Raw genomic sequence first — 27129 nt, 5'->3', positions numbered from 1 at the left:
AGATTTCAATGACAAAACTGTCCCTCAGAAAATGTGGCTACGCTGCCTGACCAATTAAAAGCAGCATGTTAAGCCTTACAATCGCCACACTTTCCAGCCTTCTCCCCAGCAATGACAGCTTCCACTTTTAATAAGGCATCTGCTATAGGATCAAGCAACTCCACCAGTAAACATTCCCACTGAATAAGAATTATACAAAAAAGAAAAGCCTTTGTAGAAAGGATAGTGGTTTTTATTGTAGTCTTAGAAAATACTGAATTATGAAAGATACAAAATCAACTGTTGTAATTATCTGTTTATTTTACAATCTGTATGCCATCATACTCTTATGGCTTTAAGATACTCTGTCCAAAGTACTTTAAAACATGCTTTAACAAAGTATTTTACAATTTCAAAATTGAGCATTTCTTTACTGGAAAAAAAAAAACTCCAAAACATTTACCTGAGAATCAGTATCAGAAAACTGTCATTCATTTTTAACTTTTGCAAGTTGATGGTATAGTCTATAGAAGTCAACATGCAACTTGTGTGTCTAGTGTATTAAATAAATATTTTACAAATTTAGATACAGCTGGTTAGGCAAAAGCCTACCCTTGAACTTCATCATTTTCATCATAGGATTAAATACATTACATTAATTTTATCATAACCAGACATGAAATAACAGCCCCACAATATTTGCTAGATGGAATTCAGCCATGGCTGATCAGACTGTGGCAATGGAGCACAATTATTTTGGTGGATACTCTACCTTCTGGGACTTGGTCATCCACAGCCAGGTGAATCAGGGGTTAGGGCCACTGGACTCACTGATATTCCCTGCCAGTCATTGTCTACATATACACTCAATTAATTCATAACAAGTATATCTAGCCCAAGAAATCCCATTTTAAAGTACACGTATTATAGGATAATGCTTTAAAGTCACTATCCGTGTCATTTCAGAATATCACCAACTTTAAAAAGTGATGTTACATATGGACAGCAGAAGGTTTGGGACTCTGTTTTTAATATTACTTATAAAGCAAACCGACAAGAAAAACAGACACTTAATATACCGCCCACAATGGCAGGACATGAGGGAGGCAGTATTAAATTAATCAGAGATAAACAGATGCTGGAGAACAAACACATAGAGCTTCATGAGTAATGCACATGCAGGATCAACATATGTAAATGCTGTTCATTTAAAAGAATCTCAATTCAATTATCTGAGTACTTTCAAAGTAGTAAGTTTCATGATATCCACAATAAAGTATTTATTTCTGAATTTCAATCACTGCAAGCACTGTGATTTATACAAGCTATGCTCCATTAACATAAATTTTCTCCTTAAAGTAATGATGTATAATGGAAATCCAAAGATATTACTATTACTAGAGATTTGAATTAACCTTCAATCCCACAGATGAGGTAGTGTAGTCACTTGTATTAGGTGCTGGTTAAGAGAAGTACTGCTGATACTCATCAATTTTATTTTTTGTTTTAAATAAGTGGCCTGATAGTCTTAATATATTTATTAATGCTATGTTACCTAGCAAGAGGAAGGAAAAAAAAAACAAAACAAAAAACCTTTGCCAAGAAGTTTCCTTAGCAAGTTCTGTCTCACTGCAAGACAAAACTGCAAAGCAGTATTTACAATAGTCCTTTGCTCTAGCTGCTACCTACTATACATGCACACAAAGACACAAACAGCTAATACACATTCTGAGGTAGGAAATGAAGAATTCCACTGGCTTGTAAAAGATTCTTCATGTTTTGTAAACCAGCAAAAACAAAGTTTTCTGTGGTGAGGTTCAATACTTAGTTCTGGTGTGAGAATAACATTTAAGTAACAAAGAATCATCAGCATCCAATATGCATCTACATAAAAATCTTAAATAAAAAAGGGATTACTTTAAGTTTCTTTTATCTTAGTGGCTGAATTCTCCTTCACAAATGAAGTGAAAGTCATCTTTACAGTTCTTTTACTTGTTTTACTTCTTATACATTTACACTTATAACATAAGCCATTGAAAAACTACAGTTTAGCCATAAACATATTCTGAAAATTAAAATTCTGAAATAGATCTTTACTGGTCCCAGTGATCAGAGAACAAAAACATAGGTGACTTAAAATGCAATTAGACATTCAAGTTATGAAGAATTTGTGCCTGACTACCTGAATAACAACAATATCTGTCCCTAATCTTTCACAACAGTTCGATTCCAATTTATCACAAATAGCAATAAGGTCAATAGATGCCAGGATAGAACATCATTGTACATCAAGGAATTTTAGCAAGCATCTGGAATTCAGATGCCAGAGGATCCAATGCTGTAAAAACAACAAATTTTATCAAATTTCTGCCTTTTGTACTATGTTGTTATTTCTCACACAAAAACCAGAGAAGAGAGCAGTATGCTGCAGCACCTTTGCTTTTCCAGTCATCTTAACTATACATGGGAGAGCTAAGACAAATTCTCAACAAAAGCTGGCTCTTGTAACAGGGATGGGAACAGCAGGAAGCAATGAGTTGTTCTAGAGCGCATCTGCCAGAACCTCCTCAAACTGTCATGTTATCTTAACTCATCTATAAAATAAACACTCACCAAGCTTCATATGCTTCCTAAGGCTTGTCCGACAGAGAGAGATAAAAAAAACATCTTAAAGAAAAAAGCACTCCATGTATAGAAGTCATGATAAACATCTGTCAAGGAACACTTACTTGAGATGCAGAGCGGCATTAGGTACTGTGGCATAAAGCAGAGTGAAGGCTGCTTATATCTGAATGAAAACTTCCTCACAAATCAACATCTGTGCACAACGTTTATACTTTCAAACAACTTACTTGAACATTCCTTGCCATCACCACGCAGAAAAAAGCTCCAAGGCCGATACATACAAATTACAATTTAGAATTACACAGAGCAAACCGAAGCTTGCAATAATGGCTGCGTAATTCTCCATACAGTTTTAAAAGAAATATTAATCTTTCCTTTCACTTACTAAATTACTGCACGATAATGCTCAATTTCATTTTAAATTGCAATGCTGAGAAGCTGGCAACAGGAAGAGAATAGAGTCACTCATCTGTAGTGCATTTATCAGTCATTTGCTGACAGAAGTCTGTGATAGCACCACTCTGTCCACATTGTTCCACAAGTGAAGTTTTTTCCAATGTTCTTACAGGAACTGGGTGTAGTTCTTGTACTTGATCATATGTTGCATCGCACACACTTTTCACACGCTGGAAACAAGAACTCTGCTCATTTGTGGGTGTAACACTCGAAAGAGCATCTACTAACTCTGTAGTTGTTGGTGTTGTGAGCTCGCTCTCAGATGGAGCTGTTCGTTCTCTCTCCGGGAATGCAAAATAAAGTGGACAATCTGAGGAAGAATATTTTGCAAGTATTTGTATTTGCTCGTTACTCAAGGCTGCTTCCTTACACACCTGCTGGCAAAGACCGGTCAGATTCTGCTTTGTCTCACCCAGAGTTGACAAAATGAGGTTTCTCTCCTTCAGCAAGTTTTCCTTCTCATTTTGCTGCAAAAATAATAATAAAAAAAAAAAACTTTAGTTACTTTTTAACAAGGCTGTAAATGATTTGGTCTGCTGAAACAGAAAGAATTCAGCGCTGTGAAGATCATCAGCAACAGAACCAAATAACAAGTAAAAGACAAACTCCATCTTGAAGTGTCAGCCCATATCTGAAGGTATATTCCCAGGCATAAAACTTTTATAAAACTAATACTGACAGCCAAAATAATGAAACTTAGTTATTAAATAAAACCTAGCTCCACTTACTGTAAGTATTCCCAAAACACTAATTCCATAGGATAACACATCTGAACTGCTAGCACTAGGTCAACTAAACATTAAACAGCCCAGTTTCCATGGAGACTTAAATGAAAATACTGGAAAACAGGCATCACTTTTTCAGTATCGACACTACTGCTAGATGAAATTTAATTCTCAAGAAGTGCTGTACAACAAACAATGGAGATCAGATGTGTTTCTAAAGCAAACAGAAATTAAAGAAACAAACAAACAAACAAAAAAAATCACTAAAACTGTGGACAAAGTATTTTCTCTGGGAATGCAGCAACTTAGTTTACTTCAAGGAGCTGATTAAAACACTGACACCTAAAGAATTGATAGTGATCAATGACAGAATAGTGAATTCAAGAGATGAGAACTGCAGTACCAACAGGTAGATAACCTCTGTTAGAGCAAGGGAACGCAGGCTGAAATGTTTAAGTTCTGTTTAGCCAAACATGCTTAAGAATGGTGGATACTTCGCAGATACAAAACTGCTCTCAACAGCTACACTTCAAGCACAGGGCAGCAAAAGCAATTCACCAGTGAACATGGAATGGTAAAAATCATAATTTGTTAAAACTTAACCTGTATTTTACTGCAAAGTCAAATTTCTGAGGTCGGAAAGTCCCAGGAGCACAACTGGCTGAAGATGCAAGGACCAAAAAAAAAAAAAATGCAGGGGTTGTCTAACAACAGAAATAAGTGATGTCTGGAGAAAAGAAAAATGAGGAAAAAGGATGGGAAACAAACAAGATCATAAAAAAAACAGTTGAAACAAGAAAGAAATACACACCAAGTTTGACAGATAACTACAAAAGGCAGAGTTCTGAAGACAAATTTCAGTTTCTACACAAAGCTTTAAATAGCTTGTGAGAAATAAATATTTATCCCGGGTTACCTTATTGCTAGATCAATTCATTCTTAGAAAGCCCAATTATTTTTAGCTCTTCTCACATTCTCACTTACAGAAGAAACTCACACTGCAGCTTCAACAATTTTCAGAAAGAATTCACTAACATAAAGTGGCACTTTGCAAGGAATGCAGTGGCTGCCAGTCCCCTTTTGCCTAAAATGATTAGAAAAGAGAGCAGCTGTTGCCACACATCCTAATCTGAAATCACTTTATGCAAATTTTAGGTATGCAGAGGCACTCAGCTGTGTAATAGTCCAGCTTATTTCATCAGTCCGTATTACTCAATACAAACTTCAACACTCATATTTTTTTGAGTGTAAGTTACCTATCCCCAATTAACAAGTTGTTAATAATACATTTCAATAGTATTTTATTTTAGCAGCATTTTATTAATGCTACAAAGTACTGATAACTAGTTACAAAGTCACAGCAATCATAAAATTGGAAATATCTACTACTTCTGGTGAAGAATCTATCTAGTTCACACATCTCTTCTCTTTGCTATAGCATATATAACAAGATCACAATCCATTTCTTAGATCACACCTATGGTGTGTCAATCACTGCCTCATCCTTCTCCTGAGCTCCAGAACCCTAAAGGAGGTAGCATTCCTTAAGGCCAGCTTAGTCTTCTCCCTCTCACAAGGACCTTTAGCCTAAAACTTTGATGCAAATTCGATGCAAGAGGGTATATGGCAGGTCAATACACACAGCTGTTCTGGAAGAGCTGTTTGAAAGCAGTTAACCTCTGAGTGGTCCACACGTATTCCCAAATACAGTGAGCAATAATACATAGGCTTGCTTGAAAGGTCAATGAGCAAAGACCATGTAAAGTCTGTGGTAGCATCATACTGATGACCAATTAAAACTCTAATAAACTGCTCTCTCACTTCTCTTCTTCAAAGAGTGAAGGACAATAAGACTTGGGGTGGGGGGAAAGGAGTTGCAATAATGCTGTTCTAGATACTAGTGCAGAGCACACCATTATATGGGCTGCAGCCCAGTACAGGGTTCAAGATGATAGAACCTGTACAGATGACCAAGGGAATTGACAAAACTTAATTCCCCTAGGTAAAGATTGGGTTCAACAAGGAGCACAAAGAGATTAACATAAGTTTCAAATTCACAGAATCACCTGGGTGGTAAGTACCTCTGCAGCAGGTCTATAGTCCAGTCTAGTCTCCTGCTCTAAACATCAGCTCTGAGCAAGATCAGGCTGCTCAGGGCTTTGTCCTGTGGCATGACAAAAACCTCCTAGGACAGAGCCTGCACAATTTATATGTGTTGCCTCAACATCATCTCCCTATCCCCATTAGAAAAAAGTTTTCCATGTTCAGTTGAAGCCGCCTATTTTTTATTTGTGACGTTGTCTTTTTCTTTTCCTGACTGGGAAGCTGGAGTGCTTCCAATGTCTACATCATTGAATGGCTCGAACTGGAAGGGACTTTAACGACTGAACTCCAATCCCCTGCTGTTCTCAGGGCTGCCACCCACCAGCTCAGGCTGCCCATGGCCCCATCCAACCTGGCCTTGAGTGCCTCCAGGAAAATGGCATATACAATCCTGATGTCTTCCCACAGAAACAGGCAGGTGGCAATTAGGTTTCCCCACAGCCATCTCTTGTCCAGGCAGAAGCAGACCCATCTTGTCTGTCTTTTCCACAAAGTACTTCAGCCCTGACCGCTCTGGGGATCTTCTCCTAATCCCACTCCAAGGTTAGGAGTGAGGTTAGGAGTGGAGGATCATCTGGCACAGGGAGGGCAAGGGCAAAATCAGGCACAGTATTCTAGATTCAACCTTATGATTACTAAGTATAGGAGTGCAATCACTGCCTTCAAACCACTGGTTATGCTCCTGTTTATACAACCCAGGATGCTGACAGCCTTTTTTCTGTTCCGACAAGCTGTTGACTCATGCTCAGCTGTTGACTCATACTCATGCCCAGATAACCCCCCCCCAACCAGGGCCTTTTCAGCAAAGCCACTTCCCAGCCAGCTTCTAGCCTCTGCTAATGAAATTGATATGCGACTTTCCCCACAGCACACCACAACTACTGTGTTTTAACCCAAGCAAACAAAAACATAAGAAGCAAGAAGTTCAGACTTCAATAGAAGAAAGTGTGCCACACATCCTGAAAAGCAGAACAAGGAATTTAGCTGAATAATGTTTCCTAATACTTTGTAAATTGCAGCTTGTTATCTACTTGTCAAGTTTTCAAATTACAGCCATGCCACATTATCCCCTCACAAAGCCACGTTACAAAAAATACCATGGGAAGATCAACAAGTAACTTCTGAGACCCATGACTAACCTAGAGAAGCAGGAAGAAGTTGCCATGCCCAAAGAAATGTGGGTGTACCACACATCTTTCACAGATGCCTCTTTTTTTCCAGTCAACTAGAAGCTGTGCTTGAGGCAGATCTCAAAGATTCTGTATTTGTGCACTACTTCCACATGTCTGACTGGGTGTAACACCTGCTGATGCAAGACAAGACCAAGAGTTCCATACAAGAAACCAACCTGCACAGTTGGAATAAACAAGCAACTGGAAGTTTTTGTGCTTAGAGCACAATTCAGAACTCAGACCTCACAACTCTAAACACTGTCTAGCACTTGCATAATGATATCTGTAAAACAGCAGACATTCACACAGTCTTAGGGTAAGTCCATAGGGAAAAAAAGGATGTTATATGATGAATATCAGCCATTTAGTCAACTACAAGTTTAATCTTGCAGATGAATCATGTCTAATTTCAGGGGTAAAGTTGTTGCACAATATGGACAAAGTTACAAAACAAACAGAATGACACTAAGACGAAGTTCTGAACTGTCAGAACTGCAGCTTCTCATTTTAGCCTGCATAATTTAACTTCTGTCAACATAATCACCAGATTTCCCTCTTCCCCCAGGAATATCATCTTCATTCAGCACACTGAGTGAATGGACTTGCCCTTTCAACTCTCAGCCTTCCTTCAAAGTCTAATTTACTGCAGAAGCACATTTAATGAAAGATTAATCACTTATCAAAAAGAAATTTCTAGCCCATGCTGCTTTGCTCTAACTTCACTTTCCTTTTCCTTCTAAGGTCAGAAGGCACTTTTACATGACTGCAAATACTCCTATCTGAAGCAGATACCAAATTCATATACATAAAACACAAAGTCTAAATGACCACTGATGTGAACTAAGTGTACAGTAACCTTAATCCACTGAAGTACGTAGCACAGATGTGTAAACAAGAACGAAACTGAAATGACAGAATCAGAAACTTTAAAAATAGCCACTCAATGATTTCCCTGCGATAAGTACTTGAGACTCTGCACATTTGTTTGAAGTTACGCATTAATTCCTCAGCTTCTATCATGATACGCACTAAAACTGTAAACAAGTTCTTGAACTCTACCTTCTGCACTCCAATTTTGAGATTCAAGACTCAGCAGACAATTTACCGGTCCATGTTGAAATGTTACAAGAACAAATACTTACACAACTAATAACAGTATAGCAATATAACAGTAAGCTTCAAGAGTAACAGAATCACAGAATGGCCTGGGTTGAAAAGGACCACAAAGATCATCCAGTTTGAACCCCCCTGCTGTGTGCAGGGTCACCAACCAGCAGACCAGGCTGCCCAGAGCCACATCCAGCCTGGCCTTGAATGCCTCCAGGGATGGGGCATCCACAGCCTCCTTGGGCAACCTGTTCGAAGCATGAGCTGAAGAACATAATCACAAAGAAAGAAAGCAAAGAAGTAGAAAACTGAGCAGGATGGGATAATAGTCTGGGAAATATTCTATGTAATAAAACTCAGTGCTGATGTGCTTCCAAAACAGCATTCACTAAGATTCATGCTGCAATGAACTTTTACTTGAATGAAAACCACAGAAGAAAAAATGTGCACTGAAGTGTACAGTAAATCCAGAACTTCTATCAACAAGTCATCTGTTTAAGACTGTTTTCAGAGCTTCCGTAGATAAACAAGCTGCCTCACTACCAAGCCACTGGCAGATATCCAGCAAACACGTTTAACGAAAGACAGAAGTCATATGAATCTTGATATTCATACATACCAGTTTCTCAATTTCGGATTCGAGATTTTGTATGCAGTCAAGTTTTCTCTTACGACATCGCTGCGCTGCAATTCTATTTTTACTTCGTCTTCGAATATCATGGATACAGTCCAATTGCTCAGGGGTTAATTTATGCATTTTCAGAAATGACTGGAAGTCATTTCTGGAAAGGGAGATAATCCTTTGTGCATTAAATGGCAGTTTTACCTAGAATGTAAGATACAAATATAAGCCAAAGGTGAAACTGATAACCACGTACTCCAACAAATCATCTCAAGTTTTAATTTTAAGTGTTCTTTAGCAAAACACCTACATCTCAGAAACAAGAGCAAGCTAGAAGAGCCATTAGGGAGCTAGATAAAATGTGGGAGCTTGAAGCAGATGAACTCAAGCATGGGCAAAATAATGGAGTACCCTGCACATTTACACTACATCATCAAAAGCTTATTCAAGTAGGATGAAATCTATCCCTGTGTACAGGGAATCACTTCAGTGATACGTTCTAGGCAAGTAAGTTACGGTTAGGAGGCAGATAAAATAGGGGTCAAGAATCACTAATGCACCCTGAAGTCCCCTCTCACTTGCTAAGCCTGCGTTCTGTATATATTTTTATACCTTAGGTTTTCTGCAGGAAAAGTTCATATGAAAGAGGCATCTACTTAAAACAGAAGTTCCTGGCAGCAGTTTTATACTCCTTAACGCTGCTGCTACTGAACGTACACCTGAGCTACAGAAGCAAGAGCTTCAGAAACATACAGAGATCATGCAGCTCTGATAAATACTGAAAACCATCTTTCCCTCTACAAATAATAATTATTATTTTTAAGTATACAGTTAAAGACACTATTACAACCCCTAAACTGGACTAAATTAAGAAGCAAAATTTATTCTCTTACTGTGGTCAAAGATCTCAAATTAGTTTGGGAAGTAAACAAAAAATTTCCTTTTTGTGTTTGCCTATCACTGGTAATCCACAGGGAAGAGTACTGCCTTCACTGCCATTTACTTCATAATGTAAAGAAGAGAAGTGCTTTTAAGCCTATCCTGGCCCATTATTTAACCTGCCAACCTCCTACAGGAATTGTTGCTTTCATTTATGATAAAAGCCCCTTCAATGTCCCACAGTAAAAAAAAAAAAAAGAATCACACTGCTATTCTACAATTCTAGGAACCACTACCGAAGTCATTTTATATACACAATAGAACTACTTGGTATTTGACTACTTAGGACATCTGTCTAAAATCCTACTAAAGCAATTACGTAGGAAAGAAGTACCAAACATATTCTGCATTTGGAGAGAACAAATATAACCTAAATTTCAGAGAAAGCGATGCTGTTAAAATGCTCTTAAATGCATGGCTACTGTTGCCAGCTTGAAAACTTGCTTTTCATTTTGCAGGTAATGTGAAGTGTTATTTCCCTCCCACCTTCTCAAGTCTGAAGAAAAATCAAGAACATGTTTAAGTTTCTACAAAAAACACTATGAAAATTGGAATTAATTTTAACCAAAGTAGACCAAAAAAATGAAAAAGCCTAAAAAGTCCACAGTACTTGATTTAGAAGACAAAACTTTATCGTAAGGTTTTTCCAGAAACATATCTGAAGAGACCTAACACCTAACCACCTATCACTCCAATGTCCTGCAAAATATTTTAAGTCTCCTTGAATTAACAGTTTTCTCCCACATTAAGCCTTCAAATGTTTATTTTAATTTCCATTTCCCAAGGTTTTAAAACAAGAAGTAATGAAACAAGATTGCAGAACTAGATTTCTGAGAAGGGCCTTAAGAGACAGGGAAGCAAAGGATAACAAGAATGTTCTTACCTCACATTCCTGTTCTCTAGCTGAACAGGATTCACTGTCTCCCTCAGTATCAGTTTCTGAATCCTCCCCCAAACTTATCACATAATTATAGGGACACTGTTCTTGCCGGTGCTCTTGAACATAATCTCCACTGCTTATTTCAGAGCTGTTGGAGCATCCTTCAGTACTAAGATTGCTTATGAAGGGGCAGTTGACAGAATTCAATGTCGTAAAAGTTCGTTGAGAGCAAGGTTCAGGACTTTCACTGATCCTGATACCCAGCCACGGACACTCTGATTTCTTCCCTGAATACGCAGGCTCCGAGCGTTCTTTTGGCACTGCAGATGGTAAATGGATTTGACAGCCTTCTGTACTGTAAATATCGCTCCAGAACCCTTTTGCTAGATGTTCTGCTACCTCTCTCTCCACACTGCTTCGATCACCAGTTGACGTAATGTTAATGGCTTCCCTAGCACACAAATCGACCTTTAAAGTTGCACTGTCTTGACTTTCCATTTTGTCACTTTCAGCTCCGGTACCTGTTGCAGTTTTTTCAGATAAGATTGCGGTGCTTTGCATACTACTGAAATTTAAGTTCCCATATTGCTCACAAGAACGTAAAAAAGACACAGAATTAAGTCCATGAGGCGTAGCAGTGTTTTGGGGGAAAGCAGCAACATCCGTTTTCTCCACAGGACACGAGACGCTTTGAGTCACAGAATCTCTCTTTGATTCTTCTTTTTTCTCAATGTCTTCCTCCTCACCTTCTTCCATTTTTACCTGAGTCTCTTCACACTTCGAGGCCAGCTGCATAGGTACACACTCCTGAGCTTTTGGTGTGCTGTCATTATCAGGTATTTCTTTCTCGATAAAAGTTACAATTGGTGGCACCTGAACATCTTTAGTACTGGAACTGGAATCTGAAGTATGAACTTTGTCATTTCCAAAAGCTTTCTGGAATTTCCTATACTTGGGGCACTGGGAAGATGAGCTGGAAACGTTACCTTTTTCTAAATGTATAGGATCTGAGGTTGGGTTGGTATTATCTTGAAGGGCAGGTGACGCTTTCGCATTTTCGTCATCTTTACAGAGTTTTGTATGAGAGGCTTGAATATATTCTTTTTCTAGAAGTTCTTCTGCTTCATCATCTATTTCTAGGTCTCCATCATCCACGCTGCTAATTTTAGGGTTTACTTTCCTACAATGCTGTGTGCAGCATTTCTTCCTAGGACACTCCTGTTCTGATTTACAGTCCAAGAATTTGAATTTGAGAAACTGAAAGCAAGACTCTTCAATGTTCCGTACGCCCAAGAATTCAGCACACTTGCAAACCTCAGATACGTTATCTTTATTTAAAATAAGTTTAGCTGTGTATGCAAACTGAAGCAAAGGACTAAATCCTTTAAGTGTTACCTAACAAAAAAAAAAAGAAAGAAAGAAAATTAGCATGGCCAACTTCCTGCTTGGTGAAACCCTCTTGCTTCCCATTTACCAGAGCATACCACATCAAAAAGAACAGGGCCCCACATACCCACTTCTGTTTCACTGGGTAGTAGTTAGGTTGCCAAGTTTCTAGTTACAACCCCTACACATACATGGGTTTAAACAGCGAGAACTCACATCCTGCAGTCAGAAAGTCGCTCCATCAGGACAGAGAACAAGAGACAAGCAGCAGATTTGATCCAGAAAGGAAATCTGGCCACACTCATTGTGGAGCAAATCAGAAATAATTCTATCCTGTATATTTTATGGCAATTATCTTCTTCACTGTGAAGAGTCTCTTAAACAACTCTCATAATACAGTACTAAAATGTGAAAAATATTGCTGTCCTCTGAAAACCAGGAATGGGACTCGAATTTTATAAACATAACTTCCATAGTGAAATTACATGCGAATTACTCCTGAGCAAGATCAAAATGCTGCTGGCATGAATCATTCCTTTAAAGAGCAATTACTGCTATTTGCTCAGTTTCACGCATCACTGATATACAGAACTCTAAAGTAATTGAATTTGACCACACATGACTATTTAGTACTGTAGCCATCTACTCCTTTCTTCCACTCATGGACAAAAAGAAAAGTACTCAAAACCCTATGCCAACCGCAGTTACAGTTTCTTTGGAGTACATAGGCTTTTTGGAACAGTTCCATAATTATCATCTTAGCTTCTACTGCAGAGCAGTTACCTAAAAGGGAACTCAAAGATAAACAGCGCCGCTTTTTTCTTTGGAAAAATTACTAAGAAAGCAGGTAGGAAAGTGTAAACAGACTATCATACTAAAAGTTGTGTGCTACTTCCTTTAGCAAGTGAAAAAATGAAGGAGTATATCCATTATTACTACTGCTAAAGCTCAAGCCCACATGCTGGGCTTTTTGTCTTTAAAGAAAAACATGGAAATAACAATTAAAAGGCAGTTGACGTGATCTACAGAGACAGCTTAGCAGAAAAAAACAAACTCTTAAACCTAAAGAATTCTTAAGGTAATGTTTCAAATATACCCTAGAGACACTGTGGTGATCTGATCAGTATTCTTAATTCATCCTTAAACTGTTTTCCTATTCACTTTTTTTTTTTTAATGTGCTTGCAAGACATCTTCAAACCTAATACAGCCAATAAATCTGATTTATTTATAAACAGATGACATTCATACATAAAATTAAACAAAACAAATATGTTTCAAAATTGTACATTTTTCATTTACCAGGGAATACTCCTTGCTAAAAAATGGAAAGATTAAGAGAAAAAAAACACTATGCTCCTCATACATTCTCCTATGTATTTTTAGCTAGCTATCCTCAAACATGATGAATCACTGGAAAGATTCTTGGTCTGACTAAAGAGGAGTCTGGCAGGAGCCATTTATTTTATCTGTATTGCTGATGACAGTCTAATTTCCGAGTGTGAAAACTTCAGGAGGAAAACAATAGAAGTAACTGACAGCAAGGTGTCACCGGTTAGCTTTGATGATGTATATGGAACAAATTAATATCTAAATATTTGGGTATTTCACATTTTGGACTGGCATCTTTTACTTTAAACTTCAAAAACTTTGGATAATCAAAAGGGTTAAGAAATTGCCAAGTCAATTAGTATTTATTTGTCCCTTTCGAGCATGCAGCTTCATAAACTGACTCATTTCAAAACATTTAGCAGTCTCCAGAAGACAAGCTCCAATTTCTCAAAGTGTTTTTACCAAACGATGAGATCAAATTATTAGAAGATAAGATACCCTGCTGGTATTTTTGCTGGTTGTTACAGCATATTCAGCTTTTACATCAGTAACGCTAGACAATGTCTTTAGGTTGTAGACTTAAGAGGACTTATCTCACTCAGACTATCAGTGTCATTATGTTCCCCCATTTTGCTTACAAACTCTGGTCCCCTCCTAGCTCAGGTTTAGTGGAACACCAGTGCTTTCCACAAGATTTTCCCCTTCCAAATCTGACGCGCATCTCTTATTCTTCCAATATCCTACTTTTGTATTGTTTCAAAAGTTTTACATGTCACTGATCTCTGTTACTCCAAATGACAGCTTTGTGTCTCCTATCACTCTATTTCCCTTCCACAACAGCTCCTACCATTTCACTTCTTTTAGTCTGGGAGATATTCAGGCTAACAACATACTAAGCCACTATAAAGAAGAGAGGGAAGAAGAAATGAACATACAGAGACAATGAGGAGAATGAATAAAGCTGACAGTGTTATCATGGCATAACACCAGTTTGTAGCAAATTCATCACAGAACAGCAAAGATCAGGGAAGCTCTTTAAAAGAGACGATCTGATCCCTTTCAGTTTTCAGTTTTTTATAAGATCAGATATTATAGTTGCAGAGAATCCTTGTGTTTATCTACTACAAAGTCAGTGAAGGAGCTATCTTAGGAAGATACAGGCTTTCTGAATACATCATTATGTTACGGTAGCATTCAACTTAGTCTTGTACACAAACAAGTCACTGAAGTGACATCACTACAGGTATTCATTGTCACGTACCCTTCCTCCTGGCTTGAATGATTCTAGATGACTTGCCAACAATTTCTGCATTATTTTTAACTCCCTTCCCAAGCTGTTTACCAGAAACAGCCTCCCAGAAAATCACTGATCATGTACCAGTTCTTCAGCTTCCTGCTGCTTCTGGGCATAGAGTACTTGGAGGCTCCTGACTTTTCGTTTACAAGCACAGTGTTTCACATGAACATTTGTTTGCCTCACGACTCTTAAAAATTTCAGATGGTATTTAAGTATCTTAAATGCTTTCAACTAAATACCAACTGGAATCTTTAAATGTCTTGGATGCTTCGGTAACTGATAACCAAATTGCTTTTCTATGCATGACTGGTTCTGGCTCACTCCCCCTAAATGCCTTTAAATTCAATCTGATTTTAAAGGATTTATTTAAGGTGAAAAAGCAAGCAATTGTCCCCGGCTTTAAAGTATAAATACAGCAGAAAAAGAGATCAAGCTTCTAACAATGAGTGTACAAAAAGGATAGGAACTGAAGCGAAGAAAGTCAACAATAAGCTGCAAGCAAGGAATACAAGCACAGCTGTATTTCTCAAACATTTTTGAACTAAACCTTGATGACACTAATTGCAAGACTAAAATGGCAGCATCATTAATTTGCTTATTATTCCCAAAATATTCCTTTCTTGCATGGGATGACTAGTGTCTCTTTACTGTTTGAAGCCCATGTTAAACAGCTTTTTTTTTTTTTGACAAACTGACATGCTTAGAATTTAGTGCACTATTTTGAGAGTAATAAACACATTATTGAACCCACCTACCCTACAAATTCCCCAGGAGAGAATTTATTTATCTTCAGTCTGTGATATTCATTCTGCTCTATCCAGTCTTTACCTCAATCAGCAACAGCTTTACAGCTTAGAAATTTCTTCCCCTCAGTTCTTAACTCTCTTCTCTTCACTGATATTCTCTATTAAGCGTCAGTTTATTGTAAAACAGAGTTGAACAAAACAGACCAGAAGCACGGGTAGGTACAATACAGAAGCAAGCAACACTCACCTCTTCTGGTAAAGTGATGATAAGATCAGAATCCAGTTGGCCCACAATTCTTGAAAGGAAGTAACTACTGCAAGCTGCAAGCACAGCTTTGTGAGCCCGAAATCGCTGGTCTTCCACTAAAATAGTGACATCACAAAGAATATCTTGCTTTCTCTGATCATCGAGACTGAGAAGTACATTGGTACTGTGTACTGAAGACTCGTATGCAAAAACCACGCTGTTCTTCTCACTTAGAGACATTCTGTATCACAAATGTTAGTGTAAGTCTCAGCGGAAAGCATGCTTCTATTCTTCCAATCTGGAGAAAGAAAAACAAATTGTACACATGAAAATCACTTCACACAGGAACCTACTGACGATACAAGAACTCAAGGAAAACTGCTGAACATATGTTGCCTGTACTAATTCTCTGCAAAAATGAGCTTAAAATTTAATATTTCACAAGACAACACATTCGTATGAACATTTCAAGTATCCAAACCCTAACACATATATCTTAAATATTGGTTTAGTAGATGCACAGACAAAAAAATACAGTATTTCATGTGACCTCAAGGACAGAGAACCAATTTTCCCCCACAGCAAATCCTTAAGCATAACAATTTGACCATAACACTTAAAACCTACAAATTAATGCGTAAATAATCGTTATGTTCTGACTCCAACACTACGAAAATGTAAAGAGAAATAAAACCCAGATCCATTCAGCAAGATATTATGTAAGCTACTTCTGTTTACTGATTACAGTACAAACTAAAATATTTGTTTTACCTTATTTCAAAAGTAGCTTGCCTGCTAGAACAGTTAATCATTGTTAGAAGTTATTTTCTCTCTAGCAGATACTTCAGTTTTTTAAGCACATTAGTCCTCTTATTTTCCACCTGTCTTAATTCTCTAATGCAGACTACAGACTACCCCCCCCACTTCTATAACCTTCTTTCTGCTCATCACTATTTTAATCATTACATTTCTCAGAAGTTTGCTTTCATATTGAAGCAGTGAAGGTGATTCTGGTCACCTGGCAACAGACTGCTCTTATGATAAAGCAAAGCTCTGAAATAATAGAATTTATTGGACAATAAATAACAATGAAAGTGCTAAAATATTTTAAACTTGGAAATTAACTCATAACTGTCCCAAAGCTATTCCTGAGCTCCTTCATTCGAGAGATGCAGAGGTAGGGAAAAGCCAGCCCTACTAGAGCACACAAAGTTCAATAGCATTTTCAAGACTAATCCTCACATTTTATTTCCCAATTCCTATTTTCTCTGGAACCAGCCCTTCCTTCAAGTTAAAAACAACAACAAGCAAACCAATACAAAGCATCTTCGAACCCAAAGCTTGGTCAAGAAGCTTCATGGTTGGATTTGGAACTGGTTACATACAAGGAAAACGTACCTCTGCTCCTAGTAACATACATTAACAGACCAAGCACTTCCATTCCACTGGACTATTCTACCCACTAGAATACTGTAGTTACTGTAACTGAACACAGTTGCTGACACAGGACTACCCAACCATTGCATTGCTCAACAGTTATGATTTGCCAGCTCTCAGCAACAAAAAAACTGTAGCCAATGCAAATCTACAGTTTTCAGATATGGGAAACTTTCACAACTCCGAAAGGGAGAAAAAGGACATGAGTATTTTTAAACACAATGGGGAAAACAAACAAAAAAATGAGCACCCTGCCAGCTATGCTTCTGGTTATTTACTGCTTGTTACTTTCATAGAAGGCAAACAGTTTTTGTTATCTTTTGAACAGAAAGAAGAGATCCCCCACTGAATATTTTCCAGATGCAACAGTAAGATAGCACCAGTCCAGGTACAGACTATCAGCATTATTTGCACTTCTCCCTCCATAATGGAATATTGTACACTCAACTTCACAAAAAAAATAAATAAATAAAGTATAATTGTGTTTGTACCAGAAATAAATACTGAAAAGAGGAACTACAACAAGATGGAAGACTAAATCCAGTGTGGTGGGGGACACAGAAATGTTAAAAGGACCTATTTTAGGATGACTATTTAGGCAAAACTCCTAATGAGTTCAATTATAGTTCCAGCAGTCCTACAGACATTCCTTACCTCTTTTTCTTCAAGCCCTCCCAACCCTCAGATAGACAGTCCACACATCAAATACACTGCTCCCAGGTTCTCCCTCATAAGGTAATGCAATCCAAAATCCCATTCAGCTCACTGCACCTCCATAACTTGGAAGGCTAAAAGGAACAGCAGCTTACACGTGTGCTGTGGACAGCTGAATCTATCTCACTTCATCCCTATAAGGCATACAACACATTTTCCAACCCCTGAGCAGCCTACAGAAAGCACTGATAAATGATTTCTAAGGTTGCTGTTGCCAAAGGGGGAAAAAAAGCCCCAAACCACCTTCAGTTTCTTCTATAGTGAAAATAAGAATATTCAACAGTGGAATCACCAAGATTGAAAAAGATCTCTAAGATCTTCCAGTCTAACCATCCACCAATGGTTCCCACTTACCATGTCCCTCAATACAGCATCTAAATGTTTCTTAAACACCTCCAAGGTTGGTGACTTCACCACCTCCCTGGGCAGCCTGTGCCACTTCTTCACCACTCTCTCAGAGTAGTATTGCCTAATGTCCAATCTGACCCTCCCTCCTCTGATGCAAACTGAGGCCATTCCCTCTCGTCCTATCGCTGTCACCTGGAAGAAGAGGCTGAACCCCACCTCATCACAACCTCCTTTCAGGTAGCTGTAGAGAGCCATGAGGCCCTTCCCTGAGCCTCTTCTTTTCCAGACTGAATGACCCCAGCTCCCTCAGCCGCTCCCCATCAGACTTGTGCTCCAGACCCCTCACAGCTTCACTGCCCTTCTCTGGACACACTCCAGGGCCTCCATGTCTTTCTTGCAGTGAGGGGACCAAAAATGAGCACAGCACTTGAAGTGTGGTCCCCTTAAACAGGATATAAGTCCGAGATATCCAAAGTATAAAATGCAGCATTTCAAAATTTAAAAGAGGCTTCAAATAACCAAAACACTAATTTTGGCTTTTTTGTGAAACCTAGTAATGGTTATACACAGTAAAGGGAGAAATCAAGAGGAAAAGAACCAAAAGGTTGAATGAAAACAAAAAGTATCAAATCTGAAAGGGAAAGATGTAACCACTAGAACTGTTACACTTCAGGAAAGTGCTGACAAAGGTCAGATTTGTGAGTGTCCTAATTCTGTTTTCTAGTTGTGCAATAAAGGCATGGCCTCACATTTATCACAGCTCATCATGACAGACAACCTGATTTTCCACTGTATCCGTGCCTATAAATACGTTCTACAAACACCCACAGAAACAACAGCGAAAAACTCTGTATTTCTGTGAACTGTTTAATGTTCATCTATTCTCCTGAAGACTTTAGAAATTACTTAAAATTAATTCCATTTATGGATAGACTGATGAGGTGAAAGGTTTGGAGACAGCAATTCGGTTGTAATTAAGAAGCTTTGTGACTTGCAATCTTGTTCTGCCACTCTTCCCCTAGGAAAGACCTTCACAGGCTTTCTTCATCTCAATACAGGTGCCCAGGGGCAGTAATCACACTATCTTTATTTCAAAATGAACACTTAAGGAAGGAAAACTAGAGGCAGGCACAGATAAATTGTAAAATTACACCAAGTCTGCAGATGACCATATATTTAAATCACCGTTCATTAAGTCAGTGCCAATTAACGACTGCTTTTGCATGATGCAAAAGATACCAAGAACCACAAGCACTGCTGTATGGAACATCTTAAATACCATCGGGAGATAAGAAACCCAAAAAACCTTCCAAAACTTGAAGTAGCCCTTACAGTGCAAGCTGAAAGGATTAAAGATGAAACAATGCAGAAGTTCAATATAAATCTTAATTTAGCAGAGGAAAACCAAAACTGTGAGTACAAAGACATTCTTCAAATCCCTCTCATGTCAAGCTCTGAGCACCTAAGAAGCTCACAGACTTGAGGGAAAGAAAAAGTGCCCATGACATGTGCCAGTATAAGAACTACCTGACAGAAAACTACAGCTGAATGAACTAAGTTCCACTTTGAGGACACAACCAAGCACATTACTATCAAGTTTCCACTCTTCATCAGTGACCAAGAGGAAAAAAATGCTTTGCTTAAGGGCAAAAATACTGTCTCTTAAGTACGGATTATAATATTTTTGTCTGCTTCCAAGTGAAGATGAGCTGATTTATCTCACCCCCTACTATCATAGGACTCAAGAGGAAAACTATGAAGAACAGGTACCTGTAAAATTAACGTACCTTCAGTAGGTTTAGACATCCCTACTTTTAATCAATTAAGCATTCACCTTGATTTTCAAAAGACACATAAAATACTTCTTCTCTTAACACAAATTAGCACTGTCAACAATATGAAGAAGAGGAATATAAATGTTTGAATATGTAATGTAGAAATCAGATGAAGATGTCTACCAAGATCCATCAAGAAATAACAGATCTCATTTCCTCGCACATTTCAATTATTAGTTAATTTATGTTGCTAATGTGGAGGTAAATGCAAAGTAAGGTACTTAAATAATCTCAGACTTCAAGCATGCTCATCTGATCACTTACAACTAGAAGTTACTTCTCCTTTGGACTAGATGATCTTGTAGGTCCTTTCCAACCTTGTGATTCTATGATTCTGAACTCCTAGCTGAGGGCAGAATGAGGCAGGCCAGTCAGATAATCCTCTGAAGGAGATACTGCTAGGGAAGAAAGTCAAGAGTCACTTAAGGGCAGATCTTCAGGAAAACCAAGAGATGTCCTCCATTTGACACTAGTGTACATATATTCCAAAGATGATAATCACTATGGCTGAATCTCACGTCAAGCTATAAGGAACTACCGTTGCTAAGTTACAGAAGGAACATAATAGATAATGCTATCTTGGAATAGATAGGTTCAGAGTGGAAACATTATACCAGAAAATTTCTCATCCACACACAAAGACCTGGTATGAAGTAGATTAACTTTCATGCTCAGCTGTACAACATATGCAGAGCTTGCATTCAAATTAACATCCTGTGGTCAACAAGGGAAGCGTCTTACCTGAAGTGAAGGAAGCTCTGAAGCATCAAGTTGTCACTGAAGCGGACAAAAACATGAGCAGAAACCAACTTACCTCTACACACTCACAGCAGAGCAAAACAACTGCTTCAAGATTAAGTATGCCATAATGATCAAGTCCCTCATGGTTGCAAAGAAAGAAGATAAACAGAAATCCCATTCTAACAGGAAAATTCCACTACTAATCAAAAGTAATAGCAATAAGATGTGGATGTCAAGACACCATTTGAAGCCTTTAAACAATAAAATACCACCAATTAGCTCACTGCAGATCTTAACAGCAGTGATCAGCAGCAATCATCGCCACTAACACTCATCCAAACACCCACTGAACAATGACCAAAATTCCAGCTTTCCTGCAGAGGATTTCTCAAACATCCACACTCTGTCCAAAGTACTTTATTTATAACACGTGTCAAACATACAGAATCACCTGCTTTAAGGTAGGAAGGTTCTACAGAGGGATTTGGATAGGCTGAGGCCAACCGTATGAGGCTCAACAAGACCAGATGACAGGTCCTGCACTTCAGTCACGACCCCATGTAGTCTGGGGTCTGGGGTAGAGTGGCTGGCAAGCTGCATGAAGAATGTGGGTTTACTGGTCAACAGCCAGCTGAACATGAGCCAGCAGTGTGCCCTGGTGACCAAGAAAGACAGCAGCATCCTGGCTTGAAACAGAAACAGCGCAGCCAGCAGGAGCAGGGAAATCATCCCTCTGTGCTGGACACCAGTCGGGCTGTACCTCAAATACTGTGTGCAGTTTTGGGCCCCCTTACTACAAAAGAAAAAACAACATAGAAGCACTGAGCTTGAGTTCAAAGAAGGGCAACAAAGCTGATAGAGGGTCTGGAATACAGGTCTTATGAGAATCAGCTAAAGGAACTTAATCTAGAGAACAGGAGGCTCAGAGGAGACCTCATCATTCTCTACAATCATCTGAATGGAGGTTGTGGTGAGGTAGACGTCAGTCTCTTCTCCCAGATAACAGTGACAGACCAAGAGGTGACGGCCTCAAGTTGTGCCAAGGGTGGTTTAGGTTGGATATTAGGAAGCACTTCACTGAAGGGCTGCCCAGGGAGGTGGTGGAATCACCACCCTGGAGGTGTTCAAGAGCCATGTGGACGTGGCACTGAGGGATGCGGGCAGTGAGTATGGTGGTGGGCTGGTGGTTGGATTGGGTGATCTTAGGGGTATTTTCCCAATCTTGATGATTCTTTGATAAAGATCAACTAAACTGACTACAAAAATAAACATAATATTAATTAACTGCTTTTAATAACAATAATTTCTTTAAGTTTTAAATGAAGATTTCAGCAGAGCATCTTGCATTTTACACGCATATAGGAACCCCTCCCCCAGATGTTGTATAGTTTAAAACCAAGCTTTTTGTTGACTTAGCTATAAATGTAGAGAACAGATGTTATCTCATTGTTTTTCTGTTCTACTATATACTTGCATCATTCTTTCTGGACAGAGAAGACAAAAATAACAGCTGGAAGTCTCCGCCTGTCTGCAACAGATGCCAGGAACTTCACTACAAAGTAACTTACAACAACAACAAGACAGCTATCACCCTGGTAAATAAATTCAGCATTCTTCAGTTTGTATTCAAACACCACAAACTCCAGAAAGAGAAAGGTGAGACATTTCAGCGTACAAAGGGCTATCTATCCTCCACAGCTAAAGCAAATGTTTTGAGTGTGAGAGCAGCTGAAGTTGGCAGCATTAGAAGAAAATTCACAACTAAAAAAAATGAATGAGTCATAGAAGTGAGCTCCATAGGCTCTCAGGCTCTTTAAGGGAAGAGGCCCAAAAAAAATACTAAAACAGCACTTAGAACAGAGACTCCAGAGTGCAAATTCATGTAAAGAAACAGGAATGACAGTAGGATGCACCTTTGAATTCTGAGCACATTTACCAAAACAGTTTTTGACTATTCTGAGTTCAAGTGCTTTTGGTGTCCCTACAAATACTAAATGGGTGCACACAAATCTTTAGAAATCAACAGTGGTTGTGCCTTTTGCTACTCAGATGGTCTGTGCTGAGAAATCTAAAGACACAGAAAATCCCATGTCCAATTCTCACCAACATGAATGGGAATCCAGAGGAATCTGGATTTGAGGAAGTCTAGAGAGCATCCAAGCCTGGTGATCATCTGTGAAAGACTCACTGCCAAACAAAACACAAAACTGTACTTTGCAATCATCAACTGTAATACACTTAATAGCGAGTGGGGTAATAAACCAGCTCAAACTGACACGTGGCTCTTCTGCCTTATGTTCTACAAAGACAGAAGTAGCACTAGCATAAACAAATTAGCTACAGAAGTTACATCCTAGCAAGTCACTGCTTTCTTTTAAAGAGCAAGTCTTATTTTTTCCTATCAGTCAGTAACTACACTTCAGAGATTCCTAAATAAATAATAATAATAAAAAAAAAGGCTAACCTTTTATTTCTAGACTCAGATATCAGCTACACTGCTCTACCACTGATTTGTGTACAGGTAAGGGTTTGGGTTTTGTTTTTCCATCTCAAGACCTTGGGCTACATTTCCTGTCAATTGTCCAACCCAAGCGTTACTCAATTTACTAACCAGTAAACAAAAGCCTGTTCCTTATTCTTTACTTAGACAGTAGCTGTTCACCAACAGCATGCTGGATCTCGATCCTCTGCAATAACAACATGAACTTTCAGTAGCACACAAGTAAAGCTCCTGAGGATACAAGAAAGCAGTGAGTGCAACTCCTCCTCAGCAGAACTCAGGCAGGCTGCCTTTACTGTCAGCATTATCACAGCTGGCTGAGCTTGGGCACCCAGATGCAATTCCTGTTGTGATCATTACCACCACTACACTAGCAGGCTACCTCATCACCCAGTAGACAATAAACACCTACTCAGCAACCACCGTGCTTCTAACTTACCTGTGTTCTTAGAATACCTTAAATTCCTGAACAGCTGGGGAAAAAAAAATCTTGAAAAGCAAAGTCTGAGTGTTACTCCTGACTCCCATGCTGATGTACTGAGTAACTTTTTAAGCAGCTCACTGTTTTCCCTCAGTTCCCTTACAGCAGACATTTACATTTATTTTATTCTATTTAAAAAAATCCTGCCATTCACAGATGCGGTACACAAAGAGGCAACTATTTATATTCCCTACTACTAAAGGGAGACTGTTTGGATAAAAGACAGTTTCTTCAAAATACAGCGCAAAAGCTGTTTTCTGAAGCTTTCTACCCGTGTGTCTGCCCCCAGATACCTCGCCTTTTAAGGAAATGAAGTTACGTTACAGATGAATGCCTGGAGCAGCTAATAGCTGCTGATTCATGTTATGCTGACAAGGGATGAACAAGCATTTTAGCATTCATGTTTACTGCCTCTCCAGCATCAGCTCAAAAACACTTGAACACGGCGATTAAGAAACCTATTATAACAGCTAAGCTTCGGTTCATTAAAACAATGCTTTCCTCCTGTAAAAAAAGCAGATCTCATCTTTAGATGATTAGCAAATTCATCATTAAATGTCTAGGCCATTCAAACTACACAGCGGGATGATACCACTTAATTACATAAGTGAGCTCTTAAAAAAAATGATTAGACTGTATTTCTGCAACATCACTCTTACCAAAGCATTTGGACTCCTGACAAGTTACAAGTGAGAACTGAAAGGAATCACGGGAACTCAGGCCAGTGTCTCAGAGTCATGATTTATTCTCAAGCTTTTAAGCCTAAAGCTTCAGTTGTTTTTGAACACCTGGTACTTGGAGCAGGGAGAGAAGGACAAAGAATTCGGATTCCTAGAAGACACAAGACTCCAGCAGCTGGGATTTTGAAGAAATACACAGAAGACCGATACCGTATAAAAATCAAATTCTCCCCATAAATTTTGGGATAGTTTTCCTACAATAACATAATGCAATAATCACATTCCAGCAAAAATAAATAAATAGAAGACACCTCTATTTGCTGTTTTGGATTATATTACACTCAGCTAAATTTTTCTATGCAGCATGAAAATAATCACTTTGTGGGGATGTGATTTCTGTGCTGAAAATGAAAAGGATTGAAGGGACTTCAGAGACTGCTCTGCAGCAAAATCCAACCTTTACAATCCTTCAGTTCCACTCTTCAACAATTACTCTGGGAAGGCAGCTATGCACAGATTTAGTAAAGGCATGTGTTTTTTTTTCCTTCCCAAGTCAGAGTAAAATATTTAATCAGGATAAAACTGACTAACAAAACGTGCACAGCTGGCACCTACTGTCAACTCTTGCCTTTGCTTAAAGAACAAACACCTTCACATCTCTATCTGCATATCCTACTCCTTGCCACAGTTAAACAAACTACATTTGTTGTGTCAGAGACCGTCAGAATCCATTCACAAGTAGGTACATTAAAAATACTTGTAACAAACAGCAAGTCAACCATTTGTAGTTCAAGAACTTGTGAAGGATGCAAGAACTGAGGAGCAAACAGTGGCAAGACAAGGAAAATTCTTTTGGAAAACGATCTTCATAATGTTATTTGTGGCATTAACTTTTTAAGTCATTTGCTTCCACAGCTTTTCTTTACAGCATATGAAACCAAAAGTTCAGAAACACTTCTATGAAAACAGCATATGAATGTCTATGAAGAAAGCATAGACAAATATTGCTAATTCCAGTCAAATTTACACAAGGAGAAAAGATGCAGAATGCCAGACTTCAAACAGCAGCAGCAATAGCAAGTGCTGTCTACCTTCCTATTAACGACAGCAGACCAAGACTGGAATCCAAACACCTGCAGATACTATCTTGACAATTAAAGTCACTTGCAAACAGAAGTCCAACATGATTCCACAGTCTACCTGAATATTTATTAACATGCAAGCAGTTTAAAGGCATTTTGGCTGGCCCTAAGCTACTAATATTCTTCAACACAACCTAATGATTAAACTCTATTTATTTGCATTTCACTAATGCTTCTAAAGCCAGTTTGCCCTCCCTAGCACTCTCCCTCCCTTCTTTTTAAAGCTTCAGTAGCTGACAAGTCAGTTGAGCATTACTTTGACCTGCTAACGAGCACTTATACAAAACACAAAGGTCTCCCTTGTATTACTGAAGAACCAAACCTCTCCACCACAAGAACTGCCTTATCTGAAAAATACGGCTTGCTGCTGGAGATGAAGATTCTTCTATGGTATGGGCTATGATCTGTTTCAGCAAAATAAGCCTTCCTCCACCCCTATATGGTTAACTTCTGAACCAGAGGCAGGGAAAGCTGCAGGGGTCCTCATGAATTATCCCCAATTTGGTCATACCAGGCTGAATTCATGCAACTGAAGTAAGCAAAAAAATAGCTGCTGAAACAACCATTAAGGTTTTGTTCCTACCCATGTTTGAATCAACCAACACATTACTACTGTTTAGCTAAGGACTGCATATAAACAAGACTTGCACTATAAATGCCACAAAGGTCTTTTCAGCCCCTAAAACCTCCCCCATGAAACTTTCAGCAGCAGAATCCTAAGGGACAACAACAACACCAGCACTCAGAGAGAGGTGAATCCTTCCAGTGTCCCTCCTGCGCCAATACCTCGCGCCAGTTTACTCAGCACTGGGAGAAAGCCAGGTTTACAATTAAAAGGAAACCAATGAGGAAGTTGCCTTAGCACCTCTTCTTACTTGATCAAATGTGAGAGTGTCAGAACAAGGACTCCCGAGTCCAAGGCACTGGGGAAAGATATTTGGTCGGGGACTCATATTACAACTCAATACAAAGACGTCTCTGTTTTATTTCTGAAGATACATATGGCCTATGCCCAGCAAGAGTGCCACTTGATCAAAGCGATCAGGTGAAGAGCACAGCACACAGGCAGTTCTTACATTAACATAAATACCCTGACCACACTAAAACCTTTGCTTCGGACACTTTCGAGTACAAAACACTCAAGAACAAAGCAGATGTCACATAAGTGTCCACTTTGGCATTTAGGTTACTGTGCCAGCGACGCAGACTTCCCCAGCATCCCACTTCCATTCGCTTCACCAGACGGAGACAGCCTACAGAAGTCAGTTCTTTCTGTATTGAAATGAACAGGAAAATACGCTCCAGAAGAACGCCTGAAGAAATCCAAACGCTGTTACAATAGAAGGGTCACCAAGGAAGCCCTCCGTGCAGGTACACTTAGAGCTTAAAGGATACATAGCGTTGCGTGGCCCCAGGTACTTACGCAGACTGGAAAAGGAAAACGCAACCACAGCTCGACAGAAAAGCAGACGACAATTCTTTTCTAAGTGCTACACTCCCGAAGCGCGCCAAGCGTTTCACAGCGCGGAACGAGCCTGACGAGAGGATCGCCGCCTCCTCGCCGACGGTCCGAGCGGAGCCCTCCCAGCTCCAAGAGATCGCAGCCTTCCCCCGCGCGACGCTGGGTCACAGAGCCG

The 27129-nt window shown here is 39.0% G+C and overlaps 1 protein-coding gene across 2 annotated transcripts; it reads right to left on the bottom strand.

Annotated features, from left to right (window-relative positions):
* Nucleotides 1–210: 210 nt before the first annotated feature.
* BACH1 (BTB domain and CNC homolog 1) lies at nt 211–27103 on the bottom strand. 2 transcript variants are annotated; one of them, XM_010722583.3, is made up of 5 exons: nt 26916–27103; nt 15615–15912; nt 10612–12003; nt 8787–8993; nt 211–3527 (listed from the first exon to the last, which is right to left on the bottom strand). In XM_010722583.3, exons 2-5 carry the CDS (start codon nt 15852–15854, stop codon nt 3066–3068), a joined length of 2301 nt encoding a protein of 766 aa, XP_010720885.1. In that variant the 5' UTR covers nt 15855–15912; nt 26916–27103; the 3' UTR covers nt 211–3065. The 2 variants fall into 2 exon arrangements, with proteins under 2 accessions (XP_010720885.1, XP_010720875.1); XM_010722573.3 differs by lacking the exon at nt 26916–27103 and adding an exon at nt 20213–20343.
* Nucleotides 27104–27129: the final 26 nt, after the last annotated feature.

This window comes from Meleagris gallopavo, chromosome 1 (assembly GCF_000146605.3).
Source record: "Meleagris gallopavo isolate NT-WF06-2002-E0010 breed Aviagen turkey brand Nicholas breeding stock chromosome 1, Turkey_5.1, whole genome shotgun sequence".
Classification (NCBI taxonomy): Eukaryota; Metazoa; Chordata; class Aves; order Galliformes; family Phasianidae; genus Meleagris; species Meleagris gallopavo.
Note: the sequence above shows the minus strand (reverse complement) of the source record. Positions and strands in the feature narration are given on the sequence as shown.

Coding starts and splice junctions, on each gene's coding strand:
- BACH1 (XM_010722583.3), bottom strand. CDS start 15,854: ATGTCTCTAAGTGAGAAGAACAGCGTGGTTTTTGCATACGAGTCTTCA. Junction 12,004..15,614: donor TCATCACTTTACCAGAAGAG/GTGAGTGTTGCT, acceptor TTTTTTTGTTAG/GTAACACTTAAAGGATTTAG. Junction 3,528..8,786: donor AATCCGAAATTGAGAAACTG/GTATGTATGAAT, acceptor TTATTTTTGCAG/CAAAATGAGAAGGAAAACTT.